At 47.6% G+C, this 27,295-nt stretch overlaps 1 protein-coding gene and 2 pseudogenes across 1 annotated transcript; all 3 read right to left on the bottom strand.

Moving 5' to 3' along the window:
- Positions 1 to 8,374: 8,374 nt before the first annotated feature.
- On the bottom strand, positions 8,375 to 9,861 carry LOC136536617 (aspartyl protease family protein At5g10770-like; annotated as a pseudogene).
- Positions 9,862 to 9,878: 17 nt separating this feature from the next.
- Positions 9,879 to 17,706, bottom strand: LOC136536616 (uncharacterized; annotated as a pseudogene).
- Positions 17,707 to 19,464: 1,758 nt separating this feature from the next.
- LOC136538942 (uncharacterized) lies at positions 19,465 to 25,287 on the bottom strand. Its single transcript, XM_066530864.1, has 6 exons — positions 23,961 to 25,287; positions 21,229 to 21,284; positions 20,888 to 21,121; positions 20,498 to 20,786; positions 20,188 to 20,384; positions 19,465 to 19,984 (listed from the first exon to the last, which is right to left on the bottom strand). The coding sequence occupies exons 1-6, from the start codon at positions 25,170 to 25,172 to the stop codon at positions 19,831 to 19,833; spliced, it is 2,142 nt and encodes a 713-aa protein (XP_066386961.1). The 5' UTR covers positions 25,173 to 25,287; the 3' UTR covers positions 19,465 to 19,830.
- Positions 25,288 to 27,295: the final 2,008 nt, after the last annotated feature.

Below are 27,295 nucleotides of genomic sequence, written 5' to 3'. Positions count from 1 at the left end.
TTGTTGATTTGAGCTATTTTTACACCGACGGTTGTAAAGCCTCAAATCATGGTGACCTCGGCTCTAATACCACTAGAAAGGTCCTAATGGCTAGAGGGGGTGAATAGCCTATTAAAAATTTCTACAACAATACTTAACAAACCGGTTAGACAATTATGAGGTGAAGCAAGTGTTGCGCTAGCCTACTAAAAATGCAAGCCATCTACTACAATTCTAGTTTATATAGTTTCTATCCACATAAAAGCTATGTCACTACACTAAGTTAGTATGCTCTCAAAGGCTAACTAAAGAGCCACACTAACCAAACTAGCAAGCTCTCACAACTAGCTACACTAAAGAGCTTAACAACTAGTTTGCGGTAATGTAAAGAGAGTAAGTAATTTGTTTATATCGTCGTATCGAGGAGTGAACCAATCAATCACAATAATGAATACCAATGAAGACCAATCACCTCAGAATCAAAAGACGAGCACGATGATTTTTTACCGAGGTTCACTTGCTTGCCGGCAAGCTAGTCCTCGTTGTGGTGATTCACTCACTTGGAGGTTCACGTGCTAATTGGCATCATACGCCAAACCCTCAATAGGGTGCCGCACAACCAACACAAGATGAGGATCACACAAGCCACGAGTAATTCACTAGAGTACATTTTGGCTCTCCACCAGGGAAAGGTTAAGAAACCCTCACAATCACCATGATCAGAGCTAGAGACAATCACCACCCTCTGCTCGACGATCCTTGCTGCTCCAAGCCATCTAGGTGATGGCAACCACCAAGAGTAATAAGTGAATCCCGCAGTGAAACACGAACACCAAGTGCCTCTAGATGCAAACACTCAAGCAATGCACTTGGATTCTCTCCCAATCTCACAAAGATGTTGAATCTATGATGGAGATGAGTGGGAGGGCTTTGACTAAGCTCACAAGGTTGCTATGTCAATGCAAATGGCCAAGAGAGTGAGCTTGAGCTGGCCATAGGGCTTAAATAGAGAGCCCCCATGAATAGAGCCATTGGGCTCCTCACTGCACTGAACACGGGATGACCGGATGCGCTAGTTGATGTGGCCAGACATAGGACCCTAGTGTCTGATCGCTTGATGCTTGCCACATGTCATCGGTTTCAAATGCTAATCGCCCAATCTCAATAGTCATCAGTACACTTAAGTGGTGACCGGACGCGCTGCTTCGAAGTGACCGGATGCTGGACCTCAGCGTCTGATCGTTTTCAGTAAGCATCCAGAAGCAAGAAATCATGACCGAATGTGTCCGGTCATGCTCGACCGGACACACCCAGCGTCCGGTCACTCAATGTCATCATACGTCAGACTAACCAGACTCGGGCCCTGAGCGTCCAAACAATTTTCGCGCCAGTGTCTGGTCATGAGACCGAAAACGCGCGCCCTCTACTGCCACTGATCAGATGCGCTGGTCCAACCAAGACCAACGTCCGATCACTTATAGTGACCTCCGTCTTTTCGGTATAGAGCGCTGATGGCACCGTCAGACTATCCGCAATCTACAGGCGGACACTTTTCAAGGGTATTAGCACTCCACTAGATCCTAAATGCATATGCAATGAGTTAGAGCATCTAGTGGCACTTTGATAACCGCATTTTGATATGAGTTTCACCCCTCTTAATAGTATGACTATCGAACCTAAATGTGATCACACTCTCTAAGTGTCTTGATCACTAAAACAAAATAGCTCCTACAATTTATACCTTTGCCCTGAGCCTTTTGTTTTTCTCTTTCTTCTTTTCAAGTCCAAGCGCTTGATCATCACTATGGCATCACCATCATCATGATCTTCACAATTTCTTCATAACTTGGAGTAGTGCCACCTATCTCATAATCACTTTGATAAACTAGGTTAGCACTTAGGGTTTTATCAATTCACCAAAACCAAACTAGAACTTTCAAGCTTCTGAACCTAAGGGTAACGAGTTTTGGACTAGTTAAGAACCTCATTGATGAAGTAGACCAGGCGCTGTACCTTATATGCATGTCCAGCTTCCTCACGCTCGACGACGATAGTTGTGCTAATGACGCGGGAAGTGGTGGCGATGTAGATCAATAGGGTTTTGTCTGGTTGGGGCGTCATCATGGTCGAAGGCTTCGTTAGAAACAACTTGAGTTGCTCGAAGGTCATATCAGCCTCCTCTGACCAGGAGAAGCACTCAGAGGCCTTGAGTAGCTTGAAGAACGGTAGTCCCTTTTCACTAAGGTGTGATATAAAGCGGCTGAGAGCAGCCATGCACCCTGTGAGCTTCTATATATCCTTCACGCAGGTTGGCCATTTCATATTGGTATTGGCGGAGACCTTGTTAGGGTTGGGTTCGATACCATGGGCGCTGACGATGTAGCCAAAGAGTATGCCAGATGGAACTCCAAAGACACACTTTGAAGGGTTCAACTTCCATCTATATCTTTTCAGGTTAGCGAACGTTTCTTCAGGGTCGACGATGAGATTGTCGGCGGTTTTGGACTTGACGACCACATTGTCGATGTAAGCTTTGACATTGTGGCCTATTTATTGGTCAAGGCACATCTAGATGGCCCTTTAGTAGGTCGCCCTAGCATTTTTGAGTCCAAAGGACATGGTGGTGTAGCAATATGCATCAAAAGGCATGATGAACAATGTTTTGATCTGGTCATCTTCTTTGAGGGATATCTGGTGATAACCGGGGTAACAGTCAAGGAAGGAGAGGAGTTCATAGCTGGCGGTGGAGTCTACAACCTCATCTATCCGAGGTAGACCAAAGAGGTCTTTATGGCAGTGTTTATTGAGATCAGTGTAATCAACGCACATTCTCCATTCTTTATTCTTCTTTTGAACAAGAACTAGATTTGCTAGCCACTTAGGATGATAGACTTCTTTAACAAATCTGGCTGCTAGGAACCATTTTATTTCTACCCTAATAGCCTCCTTCTTGTCTAGCGTGAATCATCAGAGTTTCTGCTTGATCGGCTTGGCGGTCGATGAGACATTCAAGGAGTGCTCGATCTTCTCCTGTGGTACCCCCGACATGTCTGTAGGTTTCCAAGCAAACACATTGGCATTGGCACGTAGGAAGGAGATGAGCGTGCTTTCCTATTTGGGGTCGAGATGAGCCCCAATCTTGATGGTCTTGGTGTGGTTGTCGAGGCCAAGGCTAACCTCCTTTGTTTCCTTGGACTTGGCGGAGGCACAAGGAGGCTCTAGTGCTAGGATCTCCAGGTCATCGGTGGGCACCGCCTTGGCATTGTTGACCATGATGGCCATCTGGATGGAGAGGTTGGTGGCTTCGGTGAGGGAGAGACTCTCTGTTTCATAGGCGTAGGCGATGGAGAGGTTGGCCCATTGAGCCAAAACCCTTGCAGGCGAAGGCATCTTCAATACCAGATAGGTGTAGCGCGGTATGGCCATGAACTAGGCTAGAGCTAGCCGATCAAGTATGGCGTGGTAGGCGGTGTTGAAGTCGGCGACGTAGAAGTTGATGTGCTCGATGCGAAAGTTGCTAGTTGTGTCGGATTGTACTAGGAGGGTGATCCCTCTAAGTGATTTGGATGCCCTACCAGGTACCACACCCTAGAAGGAGGAGTCGAAGGGAGTGAGGTCTTCTATTCTGAGGCCTAGCTCCTTTAGGGCTCTAACGAAGAGGAGGTTCAAGGCGCTTCCGCCTTTGACGAGCACTTTCTAGAAGGGTACTTTCTTGACGGTTACATCGAGAACAAGGGGGAAATGCCCTATGTAAGGGATGTCCACCCACTGGTCAGCCCTGCTGAAGGTGATGGGGACCTCAGACATGGGGCGATAGCTGGGGTTTGCGACAGCGTCTTCTACGTTGACGGCGAGCACCCAGCGGGCGGTGAGCTTTCGATCTCTTCTGCTCTCGGCAGCAGTGAGGCCCTCGAAGATAGTGGTGACCACTTTGTCATGATTCTGGAAGGCGTTGTTGTTGTCCCTAGGTGGTCGACGATCTCTGGCTCCGCCGTCGTTGTCGTCGTCCTTCTTTTTGTCCTGGAATTCCTTAGCCAAGCCAAGGCAGTCCTTTATCTTGTGCTTGCTGTTCTTGTGGAGGGGGCACGGTCCTTCGAGGATCTTCTTGTACTACTCGAAGTAGTTGCATTTGGCATGAGGTTCATCAATGGTGGCGATGATGTTGTCTAGTTGGCGGCGGCGATATTGACCAGCTCTGGACCCTTTCGGCCGATCACGGCCACTATCATGATGGTGGTCGTGGTCGTCGTAGCGGCGGTCACTGTGGCGTCGTTCGTCGAGGCGCTTGTCGCTACAGCGAGTTGGGCGGTGGGTGCCCGCATCCTCATTGAAGTGAACTTCAGCCTCTTTAGCATCGGCATACTGATCGGCGGTTGTGATCATCTCACCAATCCCCTTTGGTGGCTTACGATTGAATTTGGAGCGGAGGCCGCGGTGTTGGAGTCCTCGGACGAAGGTGGTGATGACTTCTGCTTCCATGATGTTGGAAATAGAATTCCTCATCTCAGAAAAATGTCTTATGTAGCTACGGAGGAGCTCGAATGGTTTTTGATAAATGTGATTTAGATCATGCTTGGTGCCCGGCCAAGTACACGTATCCATGTAGTTGTCGGTGAAGACTTTCTTCAACTCCTCCCAAGATCCGATGGAATTTGGGGCGAGGCTCGTGAGTCAGTTCATTGTGGTTAGCGTGAGCATGACGGGAAGATAGTTTGCCATGACACTAGTGTCTCCCTCGATGGCACGCACAGCGGAGGCATAAGCTTATAGCCACTGTGTGGGGTTCATCCGCCCCTCATAGGGCTCGACCCTAGTGATTTTGAAATCATGGGGCCACTGGAGTGTTCAGAGTGCTCTTGTGAATGCTCGGGGCCCTTCGGGATCATCACCGTCATGATCGATGGTATTGCCAGCGTTGAGCGGCAGGAGGGCTGCATCTGGATTACCAAATTCTTGCTCGTATTCCTGACGCCGGCGTACTTCCTCTTCATGGTGAGAGAAACAACGCCCGTCGATATGACGTCGCACATCCTAGAGATTTTCGATGTGCGCTCAGACATCTTGGTCGACTTCTTGATCATGTAGGCGAGGGTAGTCGATACAGTTCCCCCTAGCTTCCCCCTAAAGGGGTCATCCGTCATCATGATGTTGGTCGGTGAAACGGCTTCTGCCAGGGCGGCGATTGGATCTTGGCACTGCGGATCAGCGATTCAAGCTTGTCGAGTAGGAAGGTCACTGATCCTGACAAATTTTGTTGACCTGGAAGTGCGCCGCTTTAAGCATTGTGGCGACCTTGGCGACCTCTGGCGTTTGCTCGAGCCGAGCGAGCTCATTAGCGGCCACGACCAAGTTGGCGCTTGGGGTCTTATAGACATCGTGGCCGTCGTCGTCGAGGTTGTGGCGGAGTGGGCGTGGCCTCCCTTACGAGTCGAGTTGTTCTCCATTGCGAGCAGCCTTGGCTAGCACAATGGTGGCCTCATTTGCTTGGCGCTGCGCACAGTTGGCGTTTCTTTTGACATGAGTTGTGCAGTCCTCATCGGTTTCTCCGTCCCATGGAGGGTTGTCGATGCTGATGTTAAAAATCCCACCTCCACGGAAGGGTGGAAAAGAAGGTTGGATGGCGGTGGTTTTGGCGACAGTCTCCGTAGAGCCCTAGGACTCAGAGTCTGGATTTTCTTCTAGGATGGTGTGGAGGGATGCTTCAGGACGCCGGCCGATTTGTAGCATATTGACAGTCGACGAGAGCTGATCGGCGATCGGGTCGGAGAGAGGATAGATGTCTCCCACCTGGTCGGCGAAGTTGCCCCTTAGGACATCCTAATGGGTGGCGGCCATAACCCCTGGAGTTTCATGATCGGCCTCCGATAGATCAGAATCAGAGGGTGGTCGGCGCTGAACCAGAGTGGTCAGAGCCGATTCCACAATAGAGAGGCAGTCAGCGAGCTTCTGGCCAACCTGATCGATGGATGCGATCAGATCGTCGTTGCTAATCTGCTTCCTTAGGTAGCGGGGGAGCAGGCGGCAAGTTATTGGTGAAAACGACCTCGGAGGTGGTTCCGAGATCAGATCTGTTGTTGCAAGTGCTGGTGTGGTCGGCGCAGAATCGATCTACACCGGCTCGATGATCTCTCCGTCTCCGTCATCATTGATGACCCAGGAGATCGATCCGACCGTGAACATCTAGTCGGGCTTTGGGGATGACGAAGAGCCTGCAAAATGTACCATCTTGTTCGTCATGAAAACAGCACACACACCCCTACCTAGCGTGCCAACTGTCGATAAAATATCGTCGGCAGTCCTCCGAGAGGTGTCCCACGAAGGTAGATTGATCGGAAGTGGTACGCATAATCTAGAACAAGAAGGCAACAGAGACACAAGAGTTAGACAGGTTCGGGCCGTCAGCACGACGTAATACTCTACTCTTGTGGACTGTTGGTTTGTATTGGCTATCGTATGATATTGTGTGTGTATTGAGAGGGTCCTTGTCCGCCTTATATAGTCTGGGGGGTAGGGTTACAAGTCGGTTAGATCTAGAAGATTACCTGTAAGTAATAATAGATTACAGGAATCATGGGATCGAATGTATCCTAACAGATCTCGTAGCATCTTCAGGATATCGCCCTTGATACCTCGCGGTACACGCCGAGCAGTGTCGTGTACCGTAGGTCTTCGTCTTGTGGGCTGGACCGCTTTTAGTGTAGCCCATGTAGTCTGTTGTGGATATCCAGAGTCGTACCCCCAGAGTCTAGCAAGCCGTTTACAGCTGACTTCTCCTTTCATGCTCTGAACATGAGGTTCCAAGTGCTTAGGCCTTGTTTAGTTCCAAAATTTTTTTCCAAAAAGTGCTACAGTAGTCATTACATCGAATCTTGCGATACGTGCATGGAGTATTAAATGTAGATGAAAAAAAAACTAATTGCACAGTTTGGTTGGAAATCGCGAGACGAACGTTTTGAGCCTAATTAGTCCATGATTGAATATTAATTGCTAAATAAAAACAAAAGTGCTACAGTAGCCAAATTCCTAAATTTCAATCAACTAAACACAGCCTCAAGATAAATAGAATTGATAATGTAACTGCCCACAGTCTTGCATCCCAAGCAAGATCCTCTGCTTCCTCTCTCTGCTTCTCCTGCTCGAACCGTTTGCATGTACCTTCCTGTTTGTTAGTCCTCTTCTCTTACAGGCTTCTTTGGAGCCTTTCTCCCTACTTAATGTAATTTGTTCTTAATTTTAATAAAAGCGCTTGTTATAAAAAAAAGGGTTATGTGTAAGAGTGCTATGCAGGGCATCGTTTCGCATGTGCCAACTCCTGGCTCATGAGTCGTGTCATTATTGAGAGGGAACGAGAATATATGCGTGTGAACGGAATGAAAGGTTCATGCAAAATTTTTTGCAAAATGAACACCGTAGCATTTTCGTTGTTATTTGATAATTAGTGTCCAATCATAGTCTAATTAGGCTTAAAAGATTCGTCTCGTGGATTTCGTCTAAACTGTGTAATTAGTTTTATTTTTTATTTACATTTAATGTTTCATGCATGCATCAAAGATTCGATGTGACGAAGAATCTTGAAAAATTTGACAAAACGAAGTGGAGTTCGTTGATAGTGACAAGGGTCCAGTGCAAGCTTGGAGCGCAAACCATGAGGCAGATCAGAGATAAGCAAGGCTAGGGAAGCTAGCCACCACCATCAGCACATGCTGCAAACAAGATCGAGCGCGTCCAGCTTTTCACAAATCGCAACCCAACGTCGACGTTTCATTTTGTTAAGTTATACGGCCTATATACTCCATGGCTTGTGCTCTCTCTATTTGCATGCCCAAAGGCTAATCAGCCGGAAGCAAAAGCAAGCCAGCCATCAACCGGAAGCAAGCCAGCCATCAACCGGAAGCTTCGAGGAAGGTGCACATGCTATCTTCTTTCTCTCCCTCCACACTGAGTTCACAGGTTAGTCCAAATCTGAACACATCTTGATTAAGTTTATAGCAAATATTATTAATATTTATGTCTTTAAATAAATTTATTATAAAAACATATTCTATGACTAATCTAATGATACTAATTTTACATTAGAAATGTTAGTATTTTTTATATAATTTTGATCAAAGTTCAAACTGGTTGAACTTATCGGAAAACCAGAATTGCATTCTTTTCTGCCTGCTCGCGTGCTCTGTGAGCCTTCGTGTCTGCTGCTTGATTTCCCCATCATATCCTTCGTATTTGCTACGATTTAACTGCTCGCGTACTATTTATATTTGTCTCTTGGTTCCACATGGGCGACATCGTTTGGTTTCATCCAGTGAACTGCAAATTCTTTTCACGGAAATTTACTCTGAAGGCCTGAACTTGAAAACTAGCGATGCTGAACAAGAAATCTAGCTGATGTATAAAATTAAGATTTATTCTCCTTATTTAACCAGCGTGGAAAGCCAACAAATGAGCAAGCTCCGGGAGCGAAGCCAACGACCTTCTTGCCGAGATCATACAGCACACTGTACGTCTTCTGCTGCGTGTTCCCGACGATGGCCATGTCGGAGCCGTAGTTGTTGTCTGAGAACCTGGTACACGCCTGCGACGCGCTGACGACGTACAGGATCCCCGACGCTTCCACGTCCAGGATCGCGCCGCCCAGGAACACCAGCGACAACGCGGGGAGCGCCTTGCCCGCCTCGACGCCGCTGAGGTCGTAGCAGGTGTCCAGGATCGAGACCGCGGGGGCCTTCTTGTAGCCCAGACCCTCCATAGCCTTGGCAAACGCGGACCGCAGTGGCGCGTACGCCTTGGGGGGAAGGCGCGTGATCACCGTGCCGGAGTCCACGAGCGCGCCGGCGGCAGAGAAGACGGAGTCCGGCCGGGATGAACAGCAGGCGCCCGTCCACGCATCTTGATGCCCGTGAGCCCCACGTAGTAGAACGTCCGCCCCTTGTTGGTCTGCATCGGCGTGAGGCGCGTGTTCGCCGCCGGCGCGCCTGGGCCGATGTCCAGGAACCCAGTCCCGGACGACGTCGCCGGGAGGCAGTTGGAGAACACGCCCATGTACTTGTCGTACGCCTGCACCGTCAGCGACGTATTGCCCCGGCCGAGGCCCGTCAGCCCCGCTGATCGCCCGAGCAGCCCGCGGTTCTCCTCACCGCACCCAGATCGGAACTCCTGCACATTACAAAGAAGTAGGACGACGACGAGCACGAGATGTTGGCGTACGTGGACGACTTGGCCGGGCTGAAGAGCGGTTCCATCTGCCGGTAGCAGTATGACTCGCACGGCTCACACTGCACCCACGTCGTGTCTCTGCCGGTGTCGAACACCACCGTTAGCCGCTCCTCCGGCGTGCCCAGCCCGATGGTCACCACGTAGTTTCCCGTGCCCAGGTCGAGACCGGACGACGCCGGAAGGTTCGCTGACTTGGCGCCGGACGGCAGCGAACACTGGGTACGGGCTTAGTTGGGCTGTGCATGGTTGCCTGACAACTGGCGTTCTGATGATTCTCTCACGGCCCACAAATGAGCTAATTAAGCTGTCGGATGAAGATACTAATGTGTTGATTCTAGCTAATTAAGCTGTTGGATGAAGATACTCATGTGTTGATTCTATCACGGCCGTCGGGCGCTGCCTGTCCGCTGCGTGCGGAGTAGGAAATTAGACAAACCACTGAACATGCGTGTCATGACTAATGTTTGGTGATACCAGCTCCGCAGACAGATCAAAATCGCATGAACATCAGAACATGGGCAGGGACCAGGGAAAAATCGAACCAGCAAACTGTTCACAGCGGCCACCTCAAGCACTTGTGTTTTCCTCTGGCAGACAGGCTCAAGCACTAGGATATACTGTACAGTATAATTACTACTACACTACTATTCCATTGCTGGCAACCTGCATGATTCACAGCGGCCACCTCAAGCAGCAGCTGCATTAAACTGGCGGGTTATGCGGATGCAACACAGTATGCCGCCTATTTCAAAGAGCAGTAGCCCAACCACGTCGAAGACACCCAAGGCTGCAGAGTGCAGAGGCAAAAAGCTCCATCATCATCACACTGATGCCAGTTTCTAAGGACAGGAAAGAGATGGAAAGAGGGGAATTAAAGAGAGAACGAGTGAGCTCACCGTAGGTCAGCCACCGCGTCGTTGGAGCCAACGACAGCTGCCTCCCTTCCTTCAGCGCTGGAACCACCTGCGCCGACTCGTTCAGGCACCGGGCGCACTCTGGCGCGGTGCTGGTGGCCGTGCACGCCGCGGTCGGCGTGTCGTCGTAGAACCAGCCGCGGTCTGCCCTGCCGTTGTAGAACCAGCCGCGCCACGCCTCTTCGCGGGGCGTGGACGCGTTAGTGTCCGCGTAGGAGAGGAAGCAGCCGGCGCGCCAGACGGCCCCGCGGCGTCCGTGGCATCCGTCTGCGACGTCCTAGGTAAAGATGGCAACGGGCCCCGATACCCGATACCCGACGGGTATTTGATCCATTAAGGGACGGGGATGGGATCATATCTTTACCCGCAGGCATCTAAATGGGAAAGAATCCATACCCGATGGGTATAGCGGGTACGGGAACGTTCCCTGTTTACCCGTCCCCGTTACCCGTTGGGGAACCCGACTATTTGAGCTGTCATGCGAGTATTAGGCCCAAAGAAACTCAACATAGGTATTTTGGTCCAAATATGAACAGTCATATATATAGTTTGTGAGTTCTAGGAACCCTCGTTCAATTTTTCCTCACCATCTCCGCCAGCAGCACAAGCACACCTGTCTCACGAGCGCTCGTGCCCCTCGCTTCCTCAGTTCGGTCTCTCTGCCACCTTTGCTCGTCCTCCTCGCAACCTCGCTCCTTCTCCTCGGCATCTCCGAGACTCCGACACTTATACCCAGGTAAAGAAGAAATGTCTCCGATTACAAAGTTGCGACTCCAAGTGTCCTTGTTTATCGGGTATGCAGTACCCGTCGGGTATCTGTTACCCGACCTATACCCGACGGGTATGGGGATGGGCAAGAATCTATACCCGAGACAGTTAATGGGGATGGGGACGGGATGAATTCTTCGTAGTGGGGAAGAGAACGTTCCGGTGATACCCGACGGGTATATCCTCGTTGCCATCCTTAGTCCTGGGCGGCGGCAGACAAGCAATCGAGGCAGTCGCTGGGGGAGGTGCCGCGACGCGCGCGAAGGCGCGGTCGCCGCCGACGGCGCCGCTGGACTGCGCGGCGGCGGCCGGTGGAAGCGCGCCGAAGAGCACCAGTAGGTTGTCGCAGAACGCGCTGAGGTTGTTAGAGCGCGCCGCGGGCGCCGGAGCGCAGTCGACGAGTGGAGGGATATGGCTGCTTGTGCCTGTCGGCTCCAGCTTCAACGCGATCCCTGGTTCCGCGGCCATCACGTGGACGAGGAGGATCAGCGCGGCCATGTTCGTCGCCGCGACGAAAACAGTGGCGGTGGCTCACACAGTCTCACAGCTGCGCGCCGGCGAGATCGGAGGAATCGGGTGGCCGAGTGAGCGGTGGCTAGCTAGCTTGATCAAGAATCCATCAGTGATCAGTGCGTGGCAAGGGGTCGGGTGATCGAGTGGCCCGTGGTTGGTCGCCAGTGGTCTTCCGTGTCGCGACAACCTTCGTGGCAAAGGCAGTCGATTCATGGAACTGGAACTGGAAAAATGTTGGGCATGATGACTGGTGAGTGAGCCCTACGGCTACCTATACGGCTATGCCTTACCTTACCTCATCAGGCATCTCGCCATTTTCGCAAAGTAGGAGGAGGATGCGCTACGGTTCCAAATTCTGAACGCGTAAACGGATCGAGGATGGATGCAGCTAAAGCACGGCCGTGTGGAGGGGCCGGCCGACCGACCCGCGCGAGCCTTCCGCGAGCGCAACAAGGCCTCTGCTACGCCATTTCGTGGATTTCCCCGCGGCGCTCTGATTCCGGATGGACGGTGCCGTGTTCTGCAACGGCATGACTGACCGTGCAAAGCATGCATGCACATGAGATGAGATGCAAGCAAGGCTTCTCCCTTGACGCAAGCATGCATGCTCTCGATCAGTCAAGCTAGCAAAACGGCGACCGTCAATACACTCACGCTTTGGACCATGCAACCTGGGTCTGGCCGTCCACGATATCGTCCCCCCACGTCGACAGCTCGAATATGTGCATGACGACGCAACAATGCAGTCGAACCGGTTCAATTGGGCTTACACTGCTATATCAGTCTATCAGATCAGTCTCAAGTATCAGGACCAAAATGCAGGTAGAGAACTGTCATGACACTGCCGATATCACTGAGAATAGAACAAAAATCATACTTCTTCCCCTAAAGAACAGCAGAAATGCATATATATCATCAAACTCCAAAACGTTCTGCAGTACTACTTCACCAAAACGCATACACTCTTCATTGCGGATATTTCACGCCGACCAGAACAGTGCATTTCCCCAGAATATATAAATCATATAAATCTACTCTTTCTTTCCTATCGGAGCAAAATCAACATTCACAACTCAAATACAGAAAATCTGCCCTTAACGACATGCCTTCAGCTGTTCAGCAGGAGAGAGATTTCTCCGATTGCGATGCACGTGGGGCATATTCTCTTGAGTACAAGATCATCATTCACAATTCTATATATATACATCTTTAGACTTCTTTCTACTGAATAAGCTCAGTATGCTAATTGTGTTAAAGCGTGAATGGAAATTAACAAGATTTGGGAGAACTGTTGCTTTCATTGATCTCGGAAATATATTTATACAAGTGGAGGGGTGTCACGAAGGGACACGACTGTTTTCAAAAGACATGCCCTTTGAAACTAAAATTAACTGTCTAATCCTATCCACTAATCATGTGCTTGATGGATGAGATCACTCGTGAAGAGATGCCAGTTCATCTGTAGACGTCCGTTCGCGTATAGGTGTTGTTTCACAACACTCTCCCTTGATCGATTCTTCATTGAGATCAATGCAGTTGTAAACTGAAATTTCTTGAAAAACCCTATGGAAAAAATCTAAGGAATATATGATATGCCATAAAAACTCCTTTAAACCTTATTGAAAAATAAAGAGAAAATAGCATATTTATTTGTGATTTAAATAAACCACTATGTCATTGGTATCCCATTAAAAACCGCAATGGGAAAAATATTGGAGATACGACATAAAGATAACTCCTCCAAAAATCTTTCAGGAAAAATATGAGGAGCAATATAAAGTGATATGCCGCTAAAACTCCTATAAAACCCTAGGGGGAAAATTATGAGAAAATGTAACGACATATTATTGGTATTGTCTCTTGGATAACTTACATGAAAAATCTTTTCAGGGAAAAACCATGAATGAGTTGTGAGGGCAATATGTGTCTTTGATATTTCCCATAAAAAACCCTAATGGGAAAAATAGAAAATATGACACATGTTTATGTTAATATTACCTCATTAAAAACTTTAATAAGAAACCTTATAAGTAAAACTTGTGAAAGAAAAGAGTATAATATAATACTGGTACAGGTCAGCATCTAGGAGATGTCTTCCCCTGATTCTTGTAAATTTCGAAGTCGTCGCATACCAATCTTATGTAGAAATTTTTGAAACATAGAAGTTGGTAAGGACTTAGTAAATAGTTCAGCGAGATTATCGCATGCGGTGATTTGCAAGATGTTTATTTCTCCGCTTTCTTGTAACTTATAGGGATAAAACAGCTTAGGGGCAATGTCCTTAGCAACATTACTCTTTATGTAACCTGTTTGCATCTATGTAACATAAGCGAAATTATCTTCATAGATAATTGTAGGTGATTTAATCGAACTAATACCACATGCCTGTTGTATATGGTTAATCATTCTATGAAGTCATACACATTCATGTGATGCCTCGTATAGAGCAATAATTTCAGAATGGTTAGTAGAGGTCGCCGTTAGAGTCTGTTTAAAAGACTTCATAAAATAGTTGTACCTCCATGTAAGAATACAAATCCAGTTTAAGATGGGGACCAGATAAGTAACCAGCATCCGTGTATCCAATTATATTGGGATCATGATTTCTCTTAAAGAATAAACCAAGATCCTATGTGCCACTAAGATATCTGAGGATATGCTTCGTTCCCGTCTAATGACGGTGAGTTAGATTTGCATTATGTCTAACTAGTATGTTCACTGCAAATGCAATATTAGGCCTGGTGCAATTTGCAAGATGCATAAGTGCTCCAACGACACTAAGATATGGAACCTTGGTCCCAATATCTTTTCTCCAATATCTCATGGTCTAAATGGATCTTTCTCTATTTCTAAAGAACGAACAACCATCAGAGTTTTGTTATGATATGATTTGTCTATATTGAATTTCTCCAATATTTTCTGGATATAGACTAATTGATGCACTAAAATCCCTAAAGGACGGTGCTCAAGTTGTAAGCCTAGGTAATATTTGATCTTACCCAAATCCTCCATCTCGAATCCACATGATGGAAATTGTATCTCAAATGATTGCATAATTATTTCTGTATCATGATGATATCAAAATAACTAATATACGCAATCATGCTTAATTATACACAATGTATGTTGCGATTTGTATTTGGATTCATAATGTGAAGTCCATTGGGACATATACATCTGAATCTATCAAATTCATTTGATCTGCCAATTATTGAATTTGGAAAACTTTATTTTCACACATACCATGGGGTATGCTATGCTGGGTCTCTGCGTGAAACCATATACTATAAGCTCTTCTTGTTCACCACCTTGCTTCTAAAAAGAAACACTATGAGGTAAGATATTACTGTGGTAATATTTCTCATCATTGAACAAGGGCAATCTCCTTAATTACCACCTTTTAGTTTGACCAAATTTGAGTGTGAAGACACTCTGCCTAGGACTTTTGGTCTGGATCCAATAAGATAAAAAAGCAATCTTTGAGGAGTATATGCCATGACAATTTGTAGTCTTTAAATGATTGATTTGGTTCTTGAAATCAATATAGTATGTGAAAATATTAACCCTTTTGGACTCTGAGTCATTTTTCATATGCAGTCAGGGTGTTTCAATGTCCTAGGATCAGAATTTGGGTGCACCGTTGATCCGGGTGGATTTTGATCTGGGTTTTGGATGCTCATTCATTTTGGGTGTCTACCAACTTGAGGTTGGCTTGGATTTACTGATTTGGAGGATATTGTCCTCGGTATTCTTGGATGTTTACTTGGAGCATTATCCTTAGGAGCGGTTGTATTTCTTCCCCTCTTCTTTAGAAGTGGGAGTTGAATGGTTTTAATTGGTACCTCCATTCTTTCAGGCACATTATAAGTAGGATAAGAGGATTTTGTGACACACTTATTATCAGTAAATGTTTCTAGTAGATTTTTTGCAATATGATGCAAATATAAGACATTCTAAATGATTAGGTTTAGAATTTTTGGTACGTGGATGTGAGGATTGCTCTTTTGATTCCTGGCATTCTTAATGTGGTATAAATCTCCCCCTAGTGCTTGGAATTATCCTCAAATGTGATCAACATACGGGCAATTTATAAATTCTCTGTAGAGTTACCTCTTGGGATCCCTAATGTCCATTGGTATGTTGGGGTGGTGATATGGGTATGTGAAAACATACTCGATGCGCAGATGGGAAATATTTGGCTGCGGCCAAAGTTTCATGTACATACTGCAACGGAAGGAGTTGTATAAGTGCAGCTTGATGGATTTGAATTAACGATGCGGTGTGTAAGGCCGCATGAAAACGACTTAGTTCTGGTAAATTACAATTCTATTTTAAGATGTCATGCAATTTGATTCTCAATAAGAGTAGTTCTGATAAATTATAATTCTATTTTAATATGTCATGCAATTTGATTCTCAATAAGAGACTCAATAAAAACCATTATTGGTATGGACATAAGGTACTTGATATATAGTATCCAAAAACCAAATTGTTCCATATAAAATGGATTTGATCCCGCATCTAGGATAATTTGCTCTAAATTGAAGGCTTCGAGCAATGAGTTTGGTATAGTGATGGTTCTCATGACTAAGAGACACATCTGGATCTATATTATGGATGCATAAATGTTCATTACATAGTATCTTTATGGTCCATAAAATGGTAAATAGAGTCACATGTATGTTCTTAAATTTCTTTAAGAAATGTAGTGGCTCATATTGATGTTATGACCAATAGAATTGACAATAATTCTCAAGTTATCTCTATAGTTAAATAACTAAGGCAAATGTGCCAAATCTTGTTGACATCATGAGAGAATTATTTGTACGCAACATTGGATACAGATTATGTATATGTAGTTAAATCCAACTGAGGATGTTTTATTTAAGTATTGCCATATCCGTTGTTAAGAGAAAAATACTCCTCTTAGTTGTCATCTTAGGGTTTCCATATGAAAACCATATTGACGGATATCTCTATAATTTTAACTGAGTACATTATAGAATCAGAATACAAGAATGGATTCATGATTATTATTTGAGTACCAATAGGGAGTATGATAGTAGCATGATCAAAGCCCACTATCATGACATCGCGTCAAGCGATTAACAAAATATTTCCTTGTCTCTATGTAAGAGTTTAGAAATATTTTGCTTTCCTATATATAGAGTTTGTGGTGCAACTATCCACTAGGCAAAATTCCTCTTTGAATTTGGATTGACTCCCGTATAAGTCTATATATAGCATGAAGAATATAATGACATTCTTTGCAGATATATAGATTACATACAAATTAATTAATGGAATATCAAATGTGATGGCATATTATTGTGATATTCAATTGAAATTGATGACAACATTTTATATTACAACACCAAAATAGGACGTAGATACTAGGTATGTTTGTAAATAGGAGACAAATTTTGGTCTCCAAAATGGATCAGGCGAAGTAAATTCGATGATCGTGCTCTCCATGCTCATAAGACCCACTTATTAATTAAGTGTTTGGTTGCTACTTAGTTTTTTTCATGAAACTTGTTGTGAACAACTGGCCTTCCTGGTGGTATCAGGTTGAAGATAGAAGCGTGCTTCATATCTTTATTGTTGAGCCGGATATTTATGTCCAATGGATTTATAATATCGATCAATTAAGTGTTTCAAGCCATGACATTTCCAAGTTGTGTGGCTGTAACATACACAGTTAGGACAAAATATGGTTCTATCATATTTGGGAAATGCCTTGACCCTAAAGAATGCACGGGGCTGCTACTTCTTTTTGCGTTAAATCTTACCATTAAAGTTCTTTGGATGGCATTACTACATGGCATCGAACTTGTAATGATTCTGAAAATTCAGTGTACTTCAGATGATAGAGCATCACTATAACGTTAATGATGATTCCTCAATAAGAGTTTATCATACACTTAGACCTGAAGTAATGTAGGAATTAATCTAGAATACATTTGGTAAGTAGTGTGCTTTTGCAAAAACGTAATGTTGGGGGATATTTTAGAACAACATAATTATATTATCAAGTGGACTTAAGATCCTAGAGATAAAGTTGTGGCCAATCATAGTTGGCATTGAGCAGAATGACTGCCTTGTGTTGTTCGTATCGCTCATTGAGAGCTAGCCATATAGTGCTTCGATTTGCATCCATTGAGATACACATATGTGTGATCTGGATGTGTATAGTGCTTTATTTAAATAAAACTCCATACTTAAATTAATCATAAGTGGTGATGCTCTATTATGAGGAGCATCAAATATTGTCATGAATTCATAGAACATCAAGTTTAACATTACGTCCATTGACCATGTTAGATAATGGTGACCATCAAGAGCAAGAGATCAAACTCTTTGCTGGCTATTATTCTAACAAGGTTTAAACCATAGATTTTCTGAATTTATGCTAAGGGTAAATTTAAAATTGCTATGGTGATGTTGTATTAATTAATGCAAAAATAAATAGGAGACAAGATCTATCTCACTAATAGTGTGAACCTCATTTATGCTAACACATTAGAGGTAGTCATCATAAAGATATAGACCTCTAATAATATGGACATAGTCTATTAAACAGTAGATGCCAAGTGGTGTATGTAATTTGTATAAACACATTTTAAGGTAATCATCAAAAGATTGATGTAGACCTTAGTTAATCCGCAAATGAATTGGGCATTGACGTTGAGGATAGTCACTAAGATGTGGACTTAGTATAGATCCCGTAGTAGCAACTATGGTGTTACCTTGTGTATGGCCAATAGAAATGCTGATTAATGGTAGTCATCTTGTGAAAAGAAGTAGATCGTATGTTCCAATTTATGATATTGGGTACGCACATTGAGGATAATCACTAAGAATTTAGTGTAGATCCCACAGTAGCAACTATGGCACTACCTTATGTATGGCCAACATACAATATGGAACATTTGTGTTATACAAATAATGAGGTAATACACTTAATTGATTTTTCATTAATAAATGTAAGCGCTATAAGCTTTAAATAAAGCATAAATAGGCATAACATAAAATGAAAATTGCAAATAACAAAGTAGTTGCAATGAAAACGTCGTGATAATAATATTATATGTTTATTGGGTTGTAAATTTGGACGAACACTTTGAATAATGTAAATATAATAATACATGTTTATTGGGTTTGCTGATTTGAACAAACACTTTGAACATGTAATACTAATAGTATATGTTTTCCAGAAAACGCAAGGGTCTTCATGCAAATTGTGCAACCTTATCCTTCCACAACCATACGGGCGGTTTCCCGTGTGGTCGGTCTCGCATCAAGGCCGTTTCCGTGGTTGCGGTTGTCGCCGCTGGTTTGGTCGCCTGCCGCCGGTCACTGGCGCAGGGGCCGCGCGGGCTAGCCGCCACCCGTAGGCGCGGGGCCAAGGCGGTCAGGGCCGTCGCGGTGCAAGAAGCCGCGCGTGCGCGTGCTCGGCCGCGAGGACCACCTGGGCGCAGCAGGCTCCCGACCGCAGGGCCGCTGACCATGGGGGCGCGGGAGGGGCATGGAACTCGCCCATTGTGCGATTTCTTAGAGAGGTAAGAATATCTCGAATTAGAAAAAAAAAACACAACAGTACATACCATTGTTGGATTGAGGCTTGCAATCCTTTCATGTTCTTTTCCAATTAGCACTCGTTCGGCAAAATCGAAGAAACTGGTCTCCATGCTTCATATTGTCTTGCTCCTCCGTCTAACATGTGATGCAGATGATTCACGGTGCATCAATTTCGGAAGACAAGAAGCCGGATGAAGATCTTCTCCGCTGGAAAGAAAAACATGAGTCGCGAAAAGCAATAGACAGAAGATGAAGATCATAGCTTCCATCGCCACGAAGAACGGCATCGTCGTCGGTGAACTGCTTGTCTCCGGCGATGTTCCTGTGGCGAACTGCCTTCGGCCTTCCTTGTTCTTGAGATCGATGGTCGTACAATAGTTCATCACTTCATCGTCTGTTGTCTCCGGTGAGGCATGCATGCCTCTCCGTTCTTCTGACTTGTTCGTAGAGCAACAGTGCTCATAACGTGTTAAAGCGTGAATGAAAATGAACAAGATTTGAGAGAACTGTTGCTTTCATTGATCTCGGAAATATATTTATACAAGTGAAGGGGTGTCACGAAGGGACATGACTGTTCCCAAAAGACATGCCCTTTGGAACTAAAATTAACTGTCTAATCCTGTCCACTAATCCTGTACTTGATGGATGAGATCACTCGTGAAGAGACGTTTATTCATCTATAGACGTCCGTTCACGTATAGGTATCGTTTCACAACAAATTGCATATATATGTGCGTCGACGCGCTCTGTGATCCGTCCAACTGGCCATTAACGAACCGCTGATCGAGCTGACTGCAGCTCTGAATGTATCGTGGCACTACCCCCAAGTTTCACCACTGTACGCATCCCGGATGAATTCTGCTCAGACGTTCAGAGACCAGTCGTAGTTCATGTAGGAGATGTTGATCGGGCCGCCGTCCTTCAGGAGATGCGTCAGGAGCCCGGCTTTGGTCGGGTCCAGGTAGTTGAGGAGCCACCGGAGGATGTCCCTGTCCTGCCCAAAATCAGCGCTGTACCTGAGACAATCAAACAAGCCATGGCGATCTTGATCAGGGAGGGTCTCTTCTTGATTTGAAACCACAACGAACTCACAAGCGGACCTAAAAACCAGCGAACATCTCCTGACAGAGCCTAACTGGTTGTGGCGTCTGAACATGCACCGATGCAGGATGACCAGGTAACAGAGACAGAGAGTAGAGGCGCAGAGAAGACAACTCACCATTTGATGATCCTGGTGAGGTGCACGGTCCGGCTTTCCAAGTCGATCTCCACGCCGCCGTGGAGAAAGAACTCCCTCGCCGCGTGCCGGAGCTCCGGCTCCACGCCCTGTGTCGTGTAGAACCGCACGATCGGGCTCGACCGCGTCGCGTCGCACAGCGCGAAGTGCACCAGCGGGTTTGCGCGCCGCTGTGCCAGCTGCACGGGAGATTTTTTATTTTATTTTTTTCGGTAACGACGATGGTAAGCTATAGAAGAGCAGGTGCAGGATTGAAGAGCTGACACCGGCTGAACCGACATGTGCAGCATACCTCGAGCCTCCTGTCATTGGAGCCGAACGGCTTGGCCAGCGTGTAAGGCTGCCGCCGGTTAGCCCTGAGGATACCGTTCCTGATCGCCGCGAGGGAGTAGGGGTGCCCTCCCACGACGTACTGGAAGTCCGAGAAGAAGGGCCGGCGGTCAACGGCGCCCGGCTGGCCGACTCGGATCACGGAGTGGATGGCCATGGCGTTGTGCAGGTTCAGGAAGAACGGCAGCCGCTCCTCCGCGGGGAGCTTGGTCATGTCCGCCCGCTGCAGTTCCTCAACCAGGTTCGCGTACCTGAGTCACGCACCAAAAAGAAAGGCAAGGTCGTTAGTTAGTAAATTGCTGACATTCTAAGAAGTACGTGCAAGCAGGTGGCGACGGCGTGTGTTGCCTACCTTCTGAACTCCTCGCTGGCAGTGATGCGGCTGTAGTCGAGGTGGCGGCGGTCATCGGAGGCGTAGGCCTCCAGGATGGCGAGCATGATCCTGGTCATCCTCTGACCGGCAGCCGCGGCAGGCTTGGGCTCGCCGTCGTTGGTGGAGCCCCGGAAGTTGTAGTACTTGGGGACAGCGGGGTCGTGCTCCAAGAAGCGGTACAGGTTCTGGGTCCCGTCTTCGAAGTCGTTCTCCCTGCACACAGCACGGCATCATGGACCCGTGAGCTAAAATGGCACTGCATGAGCAGGTCGCGAGCTGAATACTTGGTGCAGTATCTGCTATGGGGATGGTGCACTGACCTGAAGACATGGTGGATGAAGTGCTTTCTTGCGAGCTCCTTGCCGATCTCCACAGCCTGCAACAACAGCTCCTAGGTCGTCAGTCAGTTATTCTAGTCTTGGAACGAGGGTGAAGGAACAGTGGATTGTTTGATCCTAAACTCATGATTTCGTTTAAAAGAAAAAATTCATCATTTAGCACAGGAATATGACATGCATCAAGCAATGGTTACGTGTATGCACGATTGAGCCGTTGTGGGCACTGTTTGTGGGTCGAAACAAGATATTGATAAAAGATGGCATGGCTAAAAATTGAAACATGTAAGGCTCACATGCCACATCAGCAAAAGTGTGAAAAACCGTTTTGAAATGGTAAGAGGGTATTTTGCTAAGTTTTGGAAGTCAAAGGAAGCATAGTTTGTAGTATAGGAATGGAAGGTGATCTTAAACTCGGGAACAAGTTTAAGGGAGTCAAATATACTTCACTTATAAGATAATTTATATGCTCAATTATTAGGCCTGCCGATTAATAACAGTTATTGTCGATAAGTGGATGATCAAACCGTTATTTCACGATTCAGGGTAAAAAAACGGCGCCTAATTTGGTTGAAGTGCACAATGGCGTTCTTCAAACACCTTCACCCCGAGCACCAACGTTTGTTGTTATCCAAACCCAAATTAAAACGTAGAAAGAAACGAAAGCCAAACTGCACTAGAAAAGTTCTTTCGCCCACCACAAGTCCAAAGCTGCACGCCGAAAAATCCATCAGGTGCTGCAATGTAACCATGACAGCAACTGACTACGACAGTGACAGCAACACAAAGCGGAGTCAAATTTCGTGGAGGAAAATTAGGGAGGGGACGCGATCAATTGTTGGGTCGGTGCTTAAGCACCAATGAGTCCAATGACCTCGCCCTATCCTTTCGGCACGCCCCCACTAAGAACAAATCCTGAGGTTCCAATAACATTTCCACCAACTACCTTCTCTCAATTTTTTTCCCAAGACGACCGGGACACGATCGACCTCACGACCTATGTTTCATTCATCTACTCACGATCTTAACAAAAAAAAAACAGTCCACTATGTTGGCGTGGGAGAAAAATATCCACCAGAGATATCTGCTGTGGCCCGAATCAAATTTGATAGCATGCGGACCGGTCAGGGGTCGCGGCACACATGACGGTTGCGTTGAGCCCTCACTGCCGCGGCGTGAATCCTCCGGTGGAGCAACGTGGGCGGCACAAAATTCTCACTCTGGAGCGTTGTACAGGCAAGCAGGACCGGCTCGTACCCCGTTCGTTTGGCTGATAAACCATGACTGATTTATTGTGAAAGAAAAATATTATTCATTCATTCTAAAAGTATGGATAATAAGTCAAACGAATATGGCGTCATTTATCGAGTCAGAGTTAAGACTCAAGATTGCCGAAGGCCTGGCGACGAGTCCACTCGTACCCTGTACTAGTACGCACGTAGGGCGTCCCGCCCATTGGTTCGTCGTAGTCGTAATAGCGTACCGGCCTTGGACTCGTCTCACTCTGGATCCGTTCCTCGACGATGAACAAAAACGGTTGAAAAAAAAAATGCATGCGCAGTTCATCAAAAAAGAAATTGCATGACCCGTATCCGCATGGCAGAAACGGTCAAGGCGTACGCGCAGGGCGCGGTCGCGATGGACGGTCCTGGTTTCCTCCTGTCGTTGGGCCTGGCTGCAACGAACTAACCAGCCGAACAAATCAAATCGGTCGTCACAACATGTCGGCCCCCGCTCCGTTGGAGTCCGCCCCTGCCCACCCCTTGCGGCGCGGGAAACCAGGTCGAGCGGGCGGGGCGGGGCCGGTTCGGCAGGGCAGCACGTGATCCTAGGGACGTCCTAATCTGCGTCCAGGCCCCTATCCTCTTTTTTAGAAAATCCATTCGTTTTGACCAAACAGTTTGCATCCCCCGCAACCCGCATAGTTGCCTTGAAGGAATGGTATATTCACTGTGAGAACCCTGATGGGATGATATTAGATCGATCCTCTAGGATACCATATTATGTCAATCAAACAACAAGATGTTGAATTTGGTGGGCACCATGCCAGCTTACCATTCTCACCTCGATCTTGCAAGGGAAATAAAACATTTTTTAGGGGAACCCGCCGTGATCTAGCTACCATATTTATGTTTTCTCTTAAAGGCACTAAACACACTCAATGTGTACAAAAGAGTCACATAGATATTACTCCATTCTAAACTTGTTTGTAAACTGGTAAGCTCGAAACTAATGTTCAAATCTTGTGAAATGGCTCGACAAAGATAAATACGAACACTCACTAACTGGAATTCTTAAGCTACTCATATTTCTAACACTACTACTAACACCCACGGTACTTTTGTCCACCCATATAAATGCGGCATTGCTACTTTACTAGTTGCCATTTTAGCAGGAGCAAATGCATTCACGCATCTAAACTATTTCCACAGCCAAGCCCTCGAGTTATGGCCTTTTCGGCTGGTGCGGATCACATACGGTCGTGGATTATTACTGCTGGCTGATTTAGCGTGATAGAAAAATACTGTTTTGACTGAAAATTTACGATCGTTTACGAATAAACGAACAGACGGTTAGTCAGCAATCACTATTCATGCATGTGCATATGAATAAAGAAAGATTAAAGCAGCAAACAGCCAAGCACCGAAGCACCACAACGAGTAAGAAGTCAAACGATGAAGCAGCAACAGCAATGGCAATCTAGTACGACGACTCACCTTCTTCCTGCTGCAGTCCAGGTGGTTCATGATGCCGTCCACCATGTCGGTTCCGGAGAAGCAATTCTTGACGAGCTTCACCCTGACGAACCGGTCCTGGATCGGCAGCCGGTGCCGGAGCACCCTCACGATGCCCACCATGGCATCCTCGGCCGCCTCCTCCCCCTTGCCGCCGCCGGCGGCGGCCTCGTCGACGTCGAACCCGTACACGGGCACCCGCGGCGCCGAGTCGGGGCACCGGCGGCCCGCGAGGTCCCGCACGCGGCGCTCGAACTCACCGCTGTTGCGCAGGGAGTTGAGCACCACGAGGCCGCCCAGGAGCTTCTCGTTGAGGAAGATCTGGGGCACGCGCGCCGCGGCGCCCGCGCGGGAGGCCAGCTCGGCCTCGCGCTCTGGGAACACGTCCAGGTTGATCTCCACGTACGGCAGGCCGGACTGCCGGAAGAAGGCGCGCACGGCGGTGCAGTCGCGGCAGCCCGAGCGGGAGAAGAAGCTCACCCGGCCCTTGATGTGGCCGCCCGAGAAGGAGTACCCGACGACGTCGTCGTCCTCGGCGGCGGCGGCGGCGGCGATCGCGTCCTTGAGGCGCACCGTGACCTTGACATTGGGCAGGTGGATCTCCTGCACACCGTAGGTGTCGACCGCGGCCGCCTTCTCGGAGGGCGGCGACGAGGACTCCTTGAGCGACGAGATGCGGCGGGTTATGGCCGAGGACAGCACGTCGCGGCGGTCGCGGAAGAACCGCCCGATGGACACCACGTCGTCCACGATCGTACCAGCAGAGTTCGCGGAGGCCGACCGCTCCACCGGCCTCTTCTTCTTCTGCTGCTGCTCCTCCTCTGCCGCGTAGTCGTGCGGCGCCGGCGTGGAGTGCCCCCTGGCCATCCCCGGCGGCGCCTCTGGCTGCGGCAGGTGCTGCGGCGGCCGCAGCACCACGCCCTGAAGCATCTTGCGCGCGTAGTACACGTCCCCGTCCTCGCCGGCGCCCGCGACGGCGGCGAGCCCGGGCGGGGTCTCGGACCGCGGGACTCGCGCCGGCGGCTCGCCGTCGACGCCGTCTGCGGGACGACGATGATCCCCTTCCTCCTCCCCCTTATCCGCAGCAATTGGTCCCGGCGGCGGCGTGGGGGCGAGGTGGTGCGGGAGCGCGTCGAGGGGGGCCTGGTGGTGGTGGGGCGCGAGCGGCATGGCCACGAGGGTCTCTTCTCCCATGCCGCCTCTTTCTCTCTGGCGCCCGCGCGCGGGGTTTACGAAGAGGGGAGGAGAGGGACCCGAACGCGACGGAACGGAACGGGAGGGCAGCGGGTAACTGGATTTGTGATTTGGTCTCAGCGGCGAGGATGGAGCGCAGCAGGTGGTTTAAGAACCGCCGCGGGATGCGCGCCCACGACGTGGTCCGGGGCGTGGACGCGGTGTGCGGGGCCACAGGGCGCTGACGTGCGGGGCCGAGAAAACCAGCGGGCGGGCGTGCGCTCCCGCGAAGTGTTCAACGTGGAAGGACGATCTCGGTTGGTCAGTCAGGTCCGGAGCGTGAGGCTGAACGGACAGAGCGGCTGGCTGAGACTGGTCGGCGATCTCGGCTGGTTTCTTTCGTTTTCCGGCCTTCCGGCCGGGGGCGTTTGGCGCCGCTGCCGCGTGGGGTCGTTGCGGCCTGGAGTCTTCGAGCGGCGCCGGCACGGCCAGGGTTCTTCTTGGTCTTGCGGTCTCGCCCGCCGCCGTATGCGGCGGGGATTGGAGCTACTGACCCGACTGATATGCTATACGCTGGACGGCGCCGTGCTATTTCACTGGATACGGCGGCCGGGAAGGAAAGGCTGCAGACTTCCCGGGGCTGTTCGATTGGGAATCAACGTCCATGTATGGTCCGAGCTTCTGACGTTCGCGCTGGACCAGGCCGTTCCGAGGTCGCTCGACACCACACGGCTGGCTTGCACGTGTCAGCTCCATCACCCCTGAGAAACTGCCGGCGCGTAGCAGCAGTGTAGCATACGTACCGGCTTGCGAACGATAAGTCCGGCGAGGTGATGGGATATTTTTGTGTGCCATAGAAATCGTCAAAATTCAAGCAGCTTCCCCCAGAATTTCCCTGCCGGACGAAAGAAAGCCCGGTGTGCGAATGTGGATCCTAGTCGTTTTCACGCCACGCAGTACGGGACGATCTCTTCCGCAGTCTGCCTGCATCGGGTTCGCCGGACAAGTGCGAAGCTAGGACTGAAACATCGACTCTTCCGACATCATTTGGATATATAAGGATAAACAAATTTGTGCGATTGAAGAAAAGATAAACAAACGCGCCAACTTCAGGAGCACACATCATCGTGGCTTGCTGGACCTGGACCATATCCAGTTTCTTGTGCCATTTGGTCCAACGGTGCTGACTCCTTCAAGTGCGCGCGCGCACGGCGCGCGGTCAATCATCGTGGAAGATATTCTTGCCATCTTATCAAGAAAAAGAGAAGATATTCTTGCCAAAAAAAAAAATAACCCTTCGTCTCAAAATAAGTCAAATACTTTTAACTTTAACTAAATATATATAAAAAAAATATTTATATTTATAATATATAATTAGTATCATTAGATAAATTCTTGAATATATTTTCATTATAAACCTAGTCAAAGTTGAGAAAATTTGACATGCACGTATCCTGTAACGACTTCTATTTTGAAACAGAGAGAGTATATCGGTAATTACCGTAGCTATAAACAACAAGTAGATCGATCATTTCTTCCTTTTCTTTCCCTCGAGTTGCGAGACTAGTGTGAAGAATTGGCAATTCTGCATCAAGTGACTGTGAGCCCTGCTGACCTAACTCGTGTATCACATACATACCAATTCAATGGACTTATGTATATTTATTTATTGAACATGGTGGTGCCTCGGCTTCGTGCTTCATCACATGCTCATGTGTTTGACCTCATACTGATCAGTGATCAGTGAGTTTTAAAAATGAGTTAATTGTATTCATATCGATATAAATTTTACCATTGAGAAAAAAACCATTATTATTCATCTATTTAGAATAATATCATGAAAACTTTTCGTCTATCTGAGATCTACCACTCTATACATGTAGGATGTAGTTTGACTTGGTTTGACTCACTATTGAACTAACATATTTTCATTTTATATGGACAAAAGTGCCCTTGTTGCTCCATTCTGGTCCTGTTCGCTTGGTTGATAAGCTAGGCTGAAAAGTATTGTTCACTGATTTATTGTGAGAGAAAATCATTGTTCGTTCGCTGAAAAATACGGCTCATAAGACAAGCGAACATGGCCTCTATCTCTACCCTGACGTGACACTGTCATGGACCCGCTAGTCAGAATTGTCATATCA

This window comes from Miscanthus floridulus, chromosome 2, assembly GCF_019320115.1.
Source record: "Miscanthus floridulus cultivar M001 chromosome 2, ASM1932011v1, whole genome shotgun sequence".
Taxonomy (NCBI): Eukaryota; Viridiplantae; Streptophyta; class Magnoliopsida; order Poales; family Poaceae; genus Miscanthus; species Miscanthus floridulus.
This window is presented reverse-complemented; position numbering and strand designations above follow the sequence as displayed.

Excerpts from the sequence above, each read along its gene's own strand:
- LOC136538942 (XM_066530864.1), bottom strand. The coding sequence starts at position 25,172 with ATGGGAGAAGAGACCCTCGTGGCCATGCCGCTCGCGCCCCACCACCAC. Across the intron at positions 20,787-20,887 it reads GCCAGCGAGGAGTTCAGAAG|GTACGCGAACCTGGTTGAGG; the intron begins GTAGGCAACACA and ends TGCGTGACTCAG. Across the intron at positions 19,985-20,187 it reads CTCACCAGGATCATCAAATG|GTACAGCGCTGATTTTGGGC; the intron begins GTGAGTTGTCTT and ends TGATTGTCTCAG.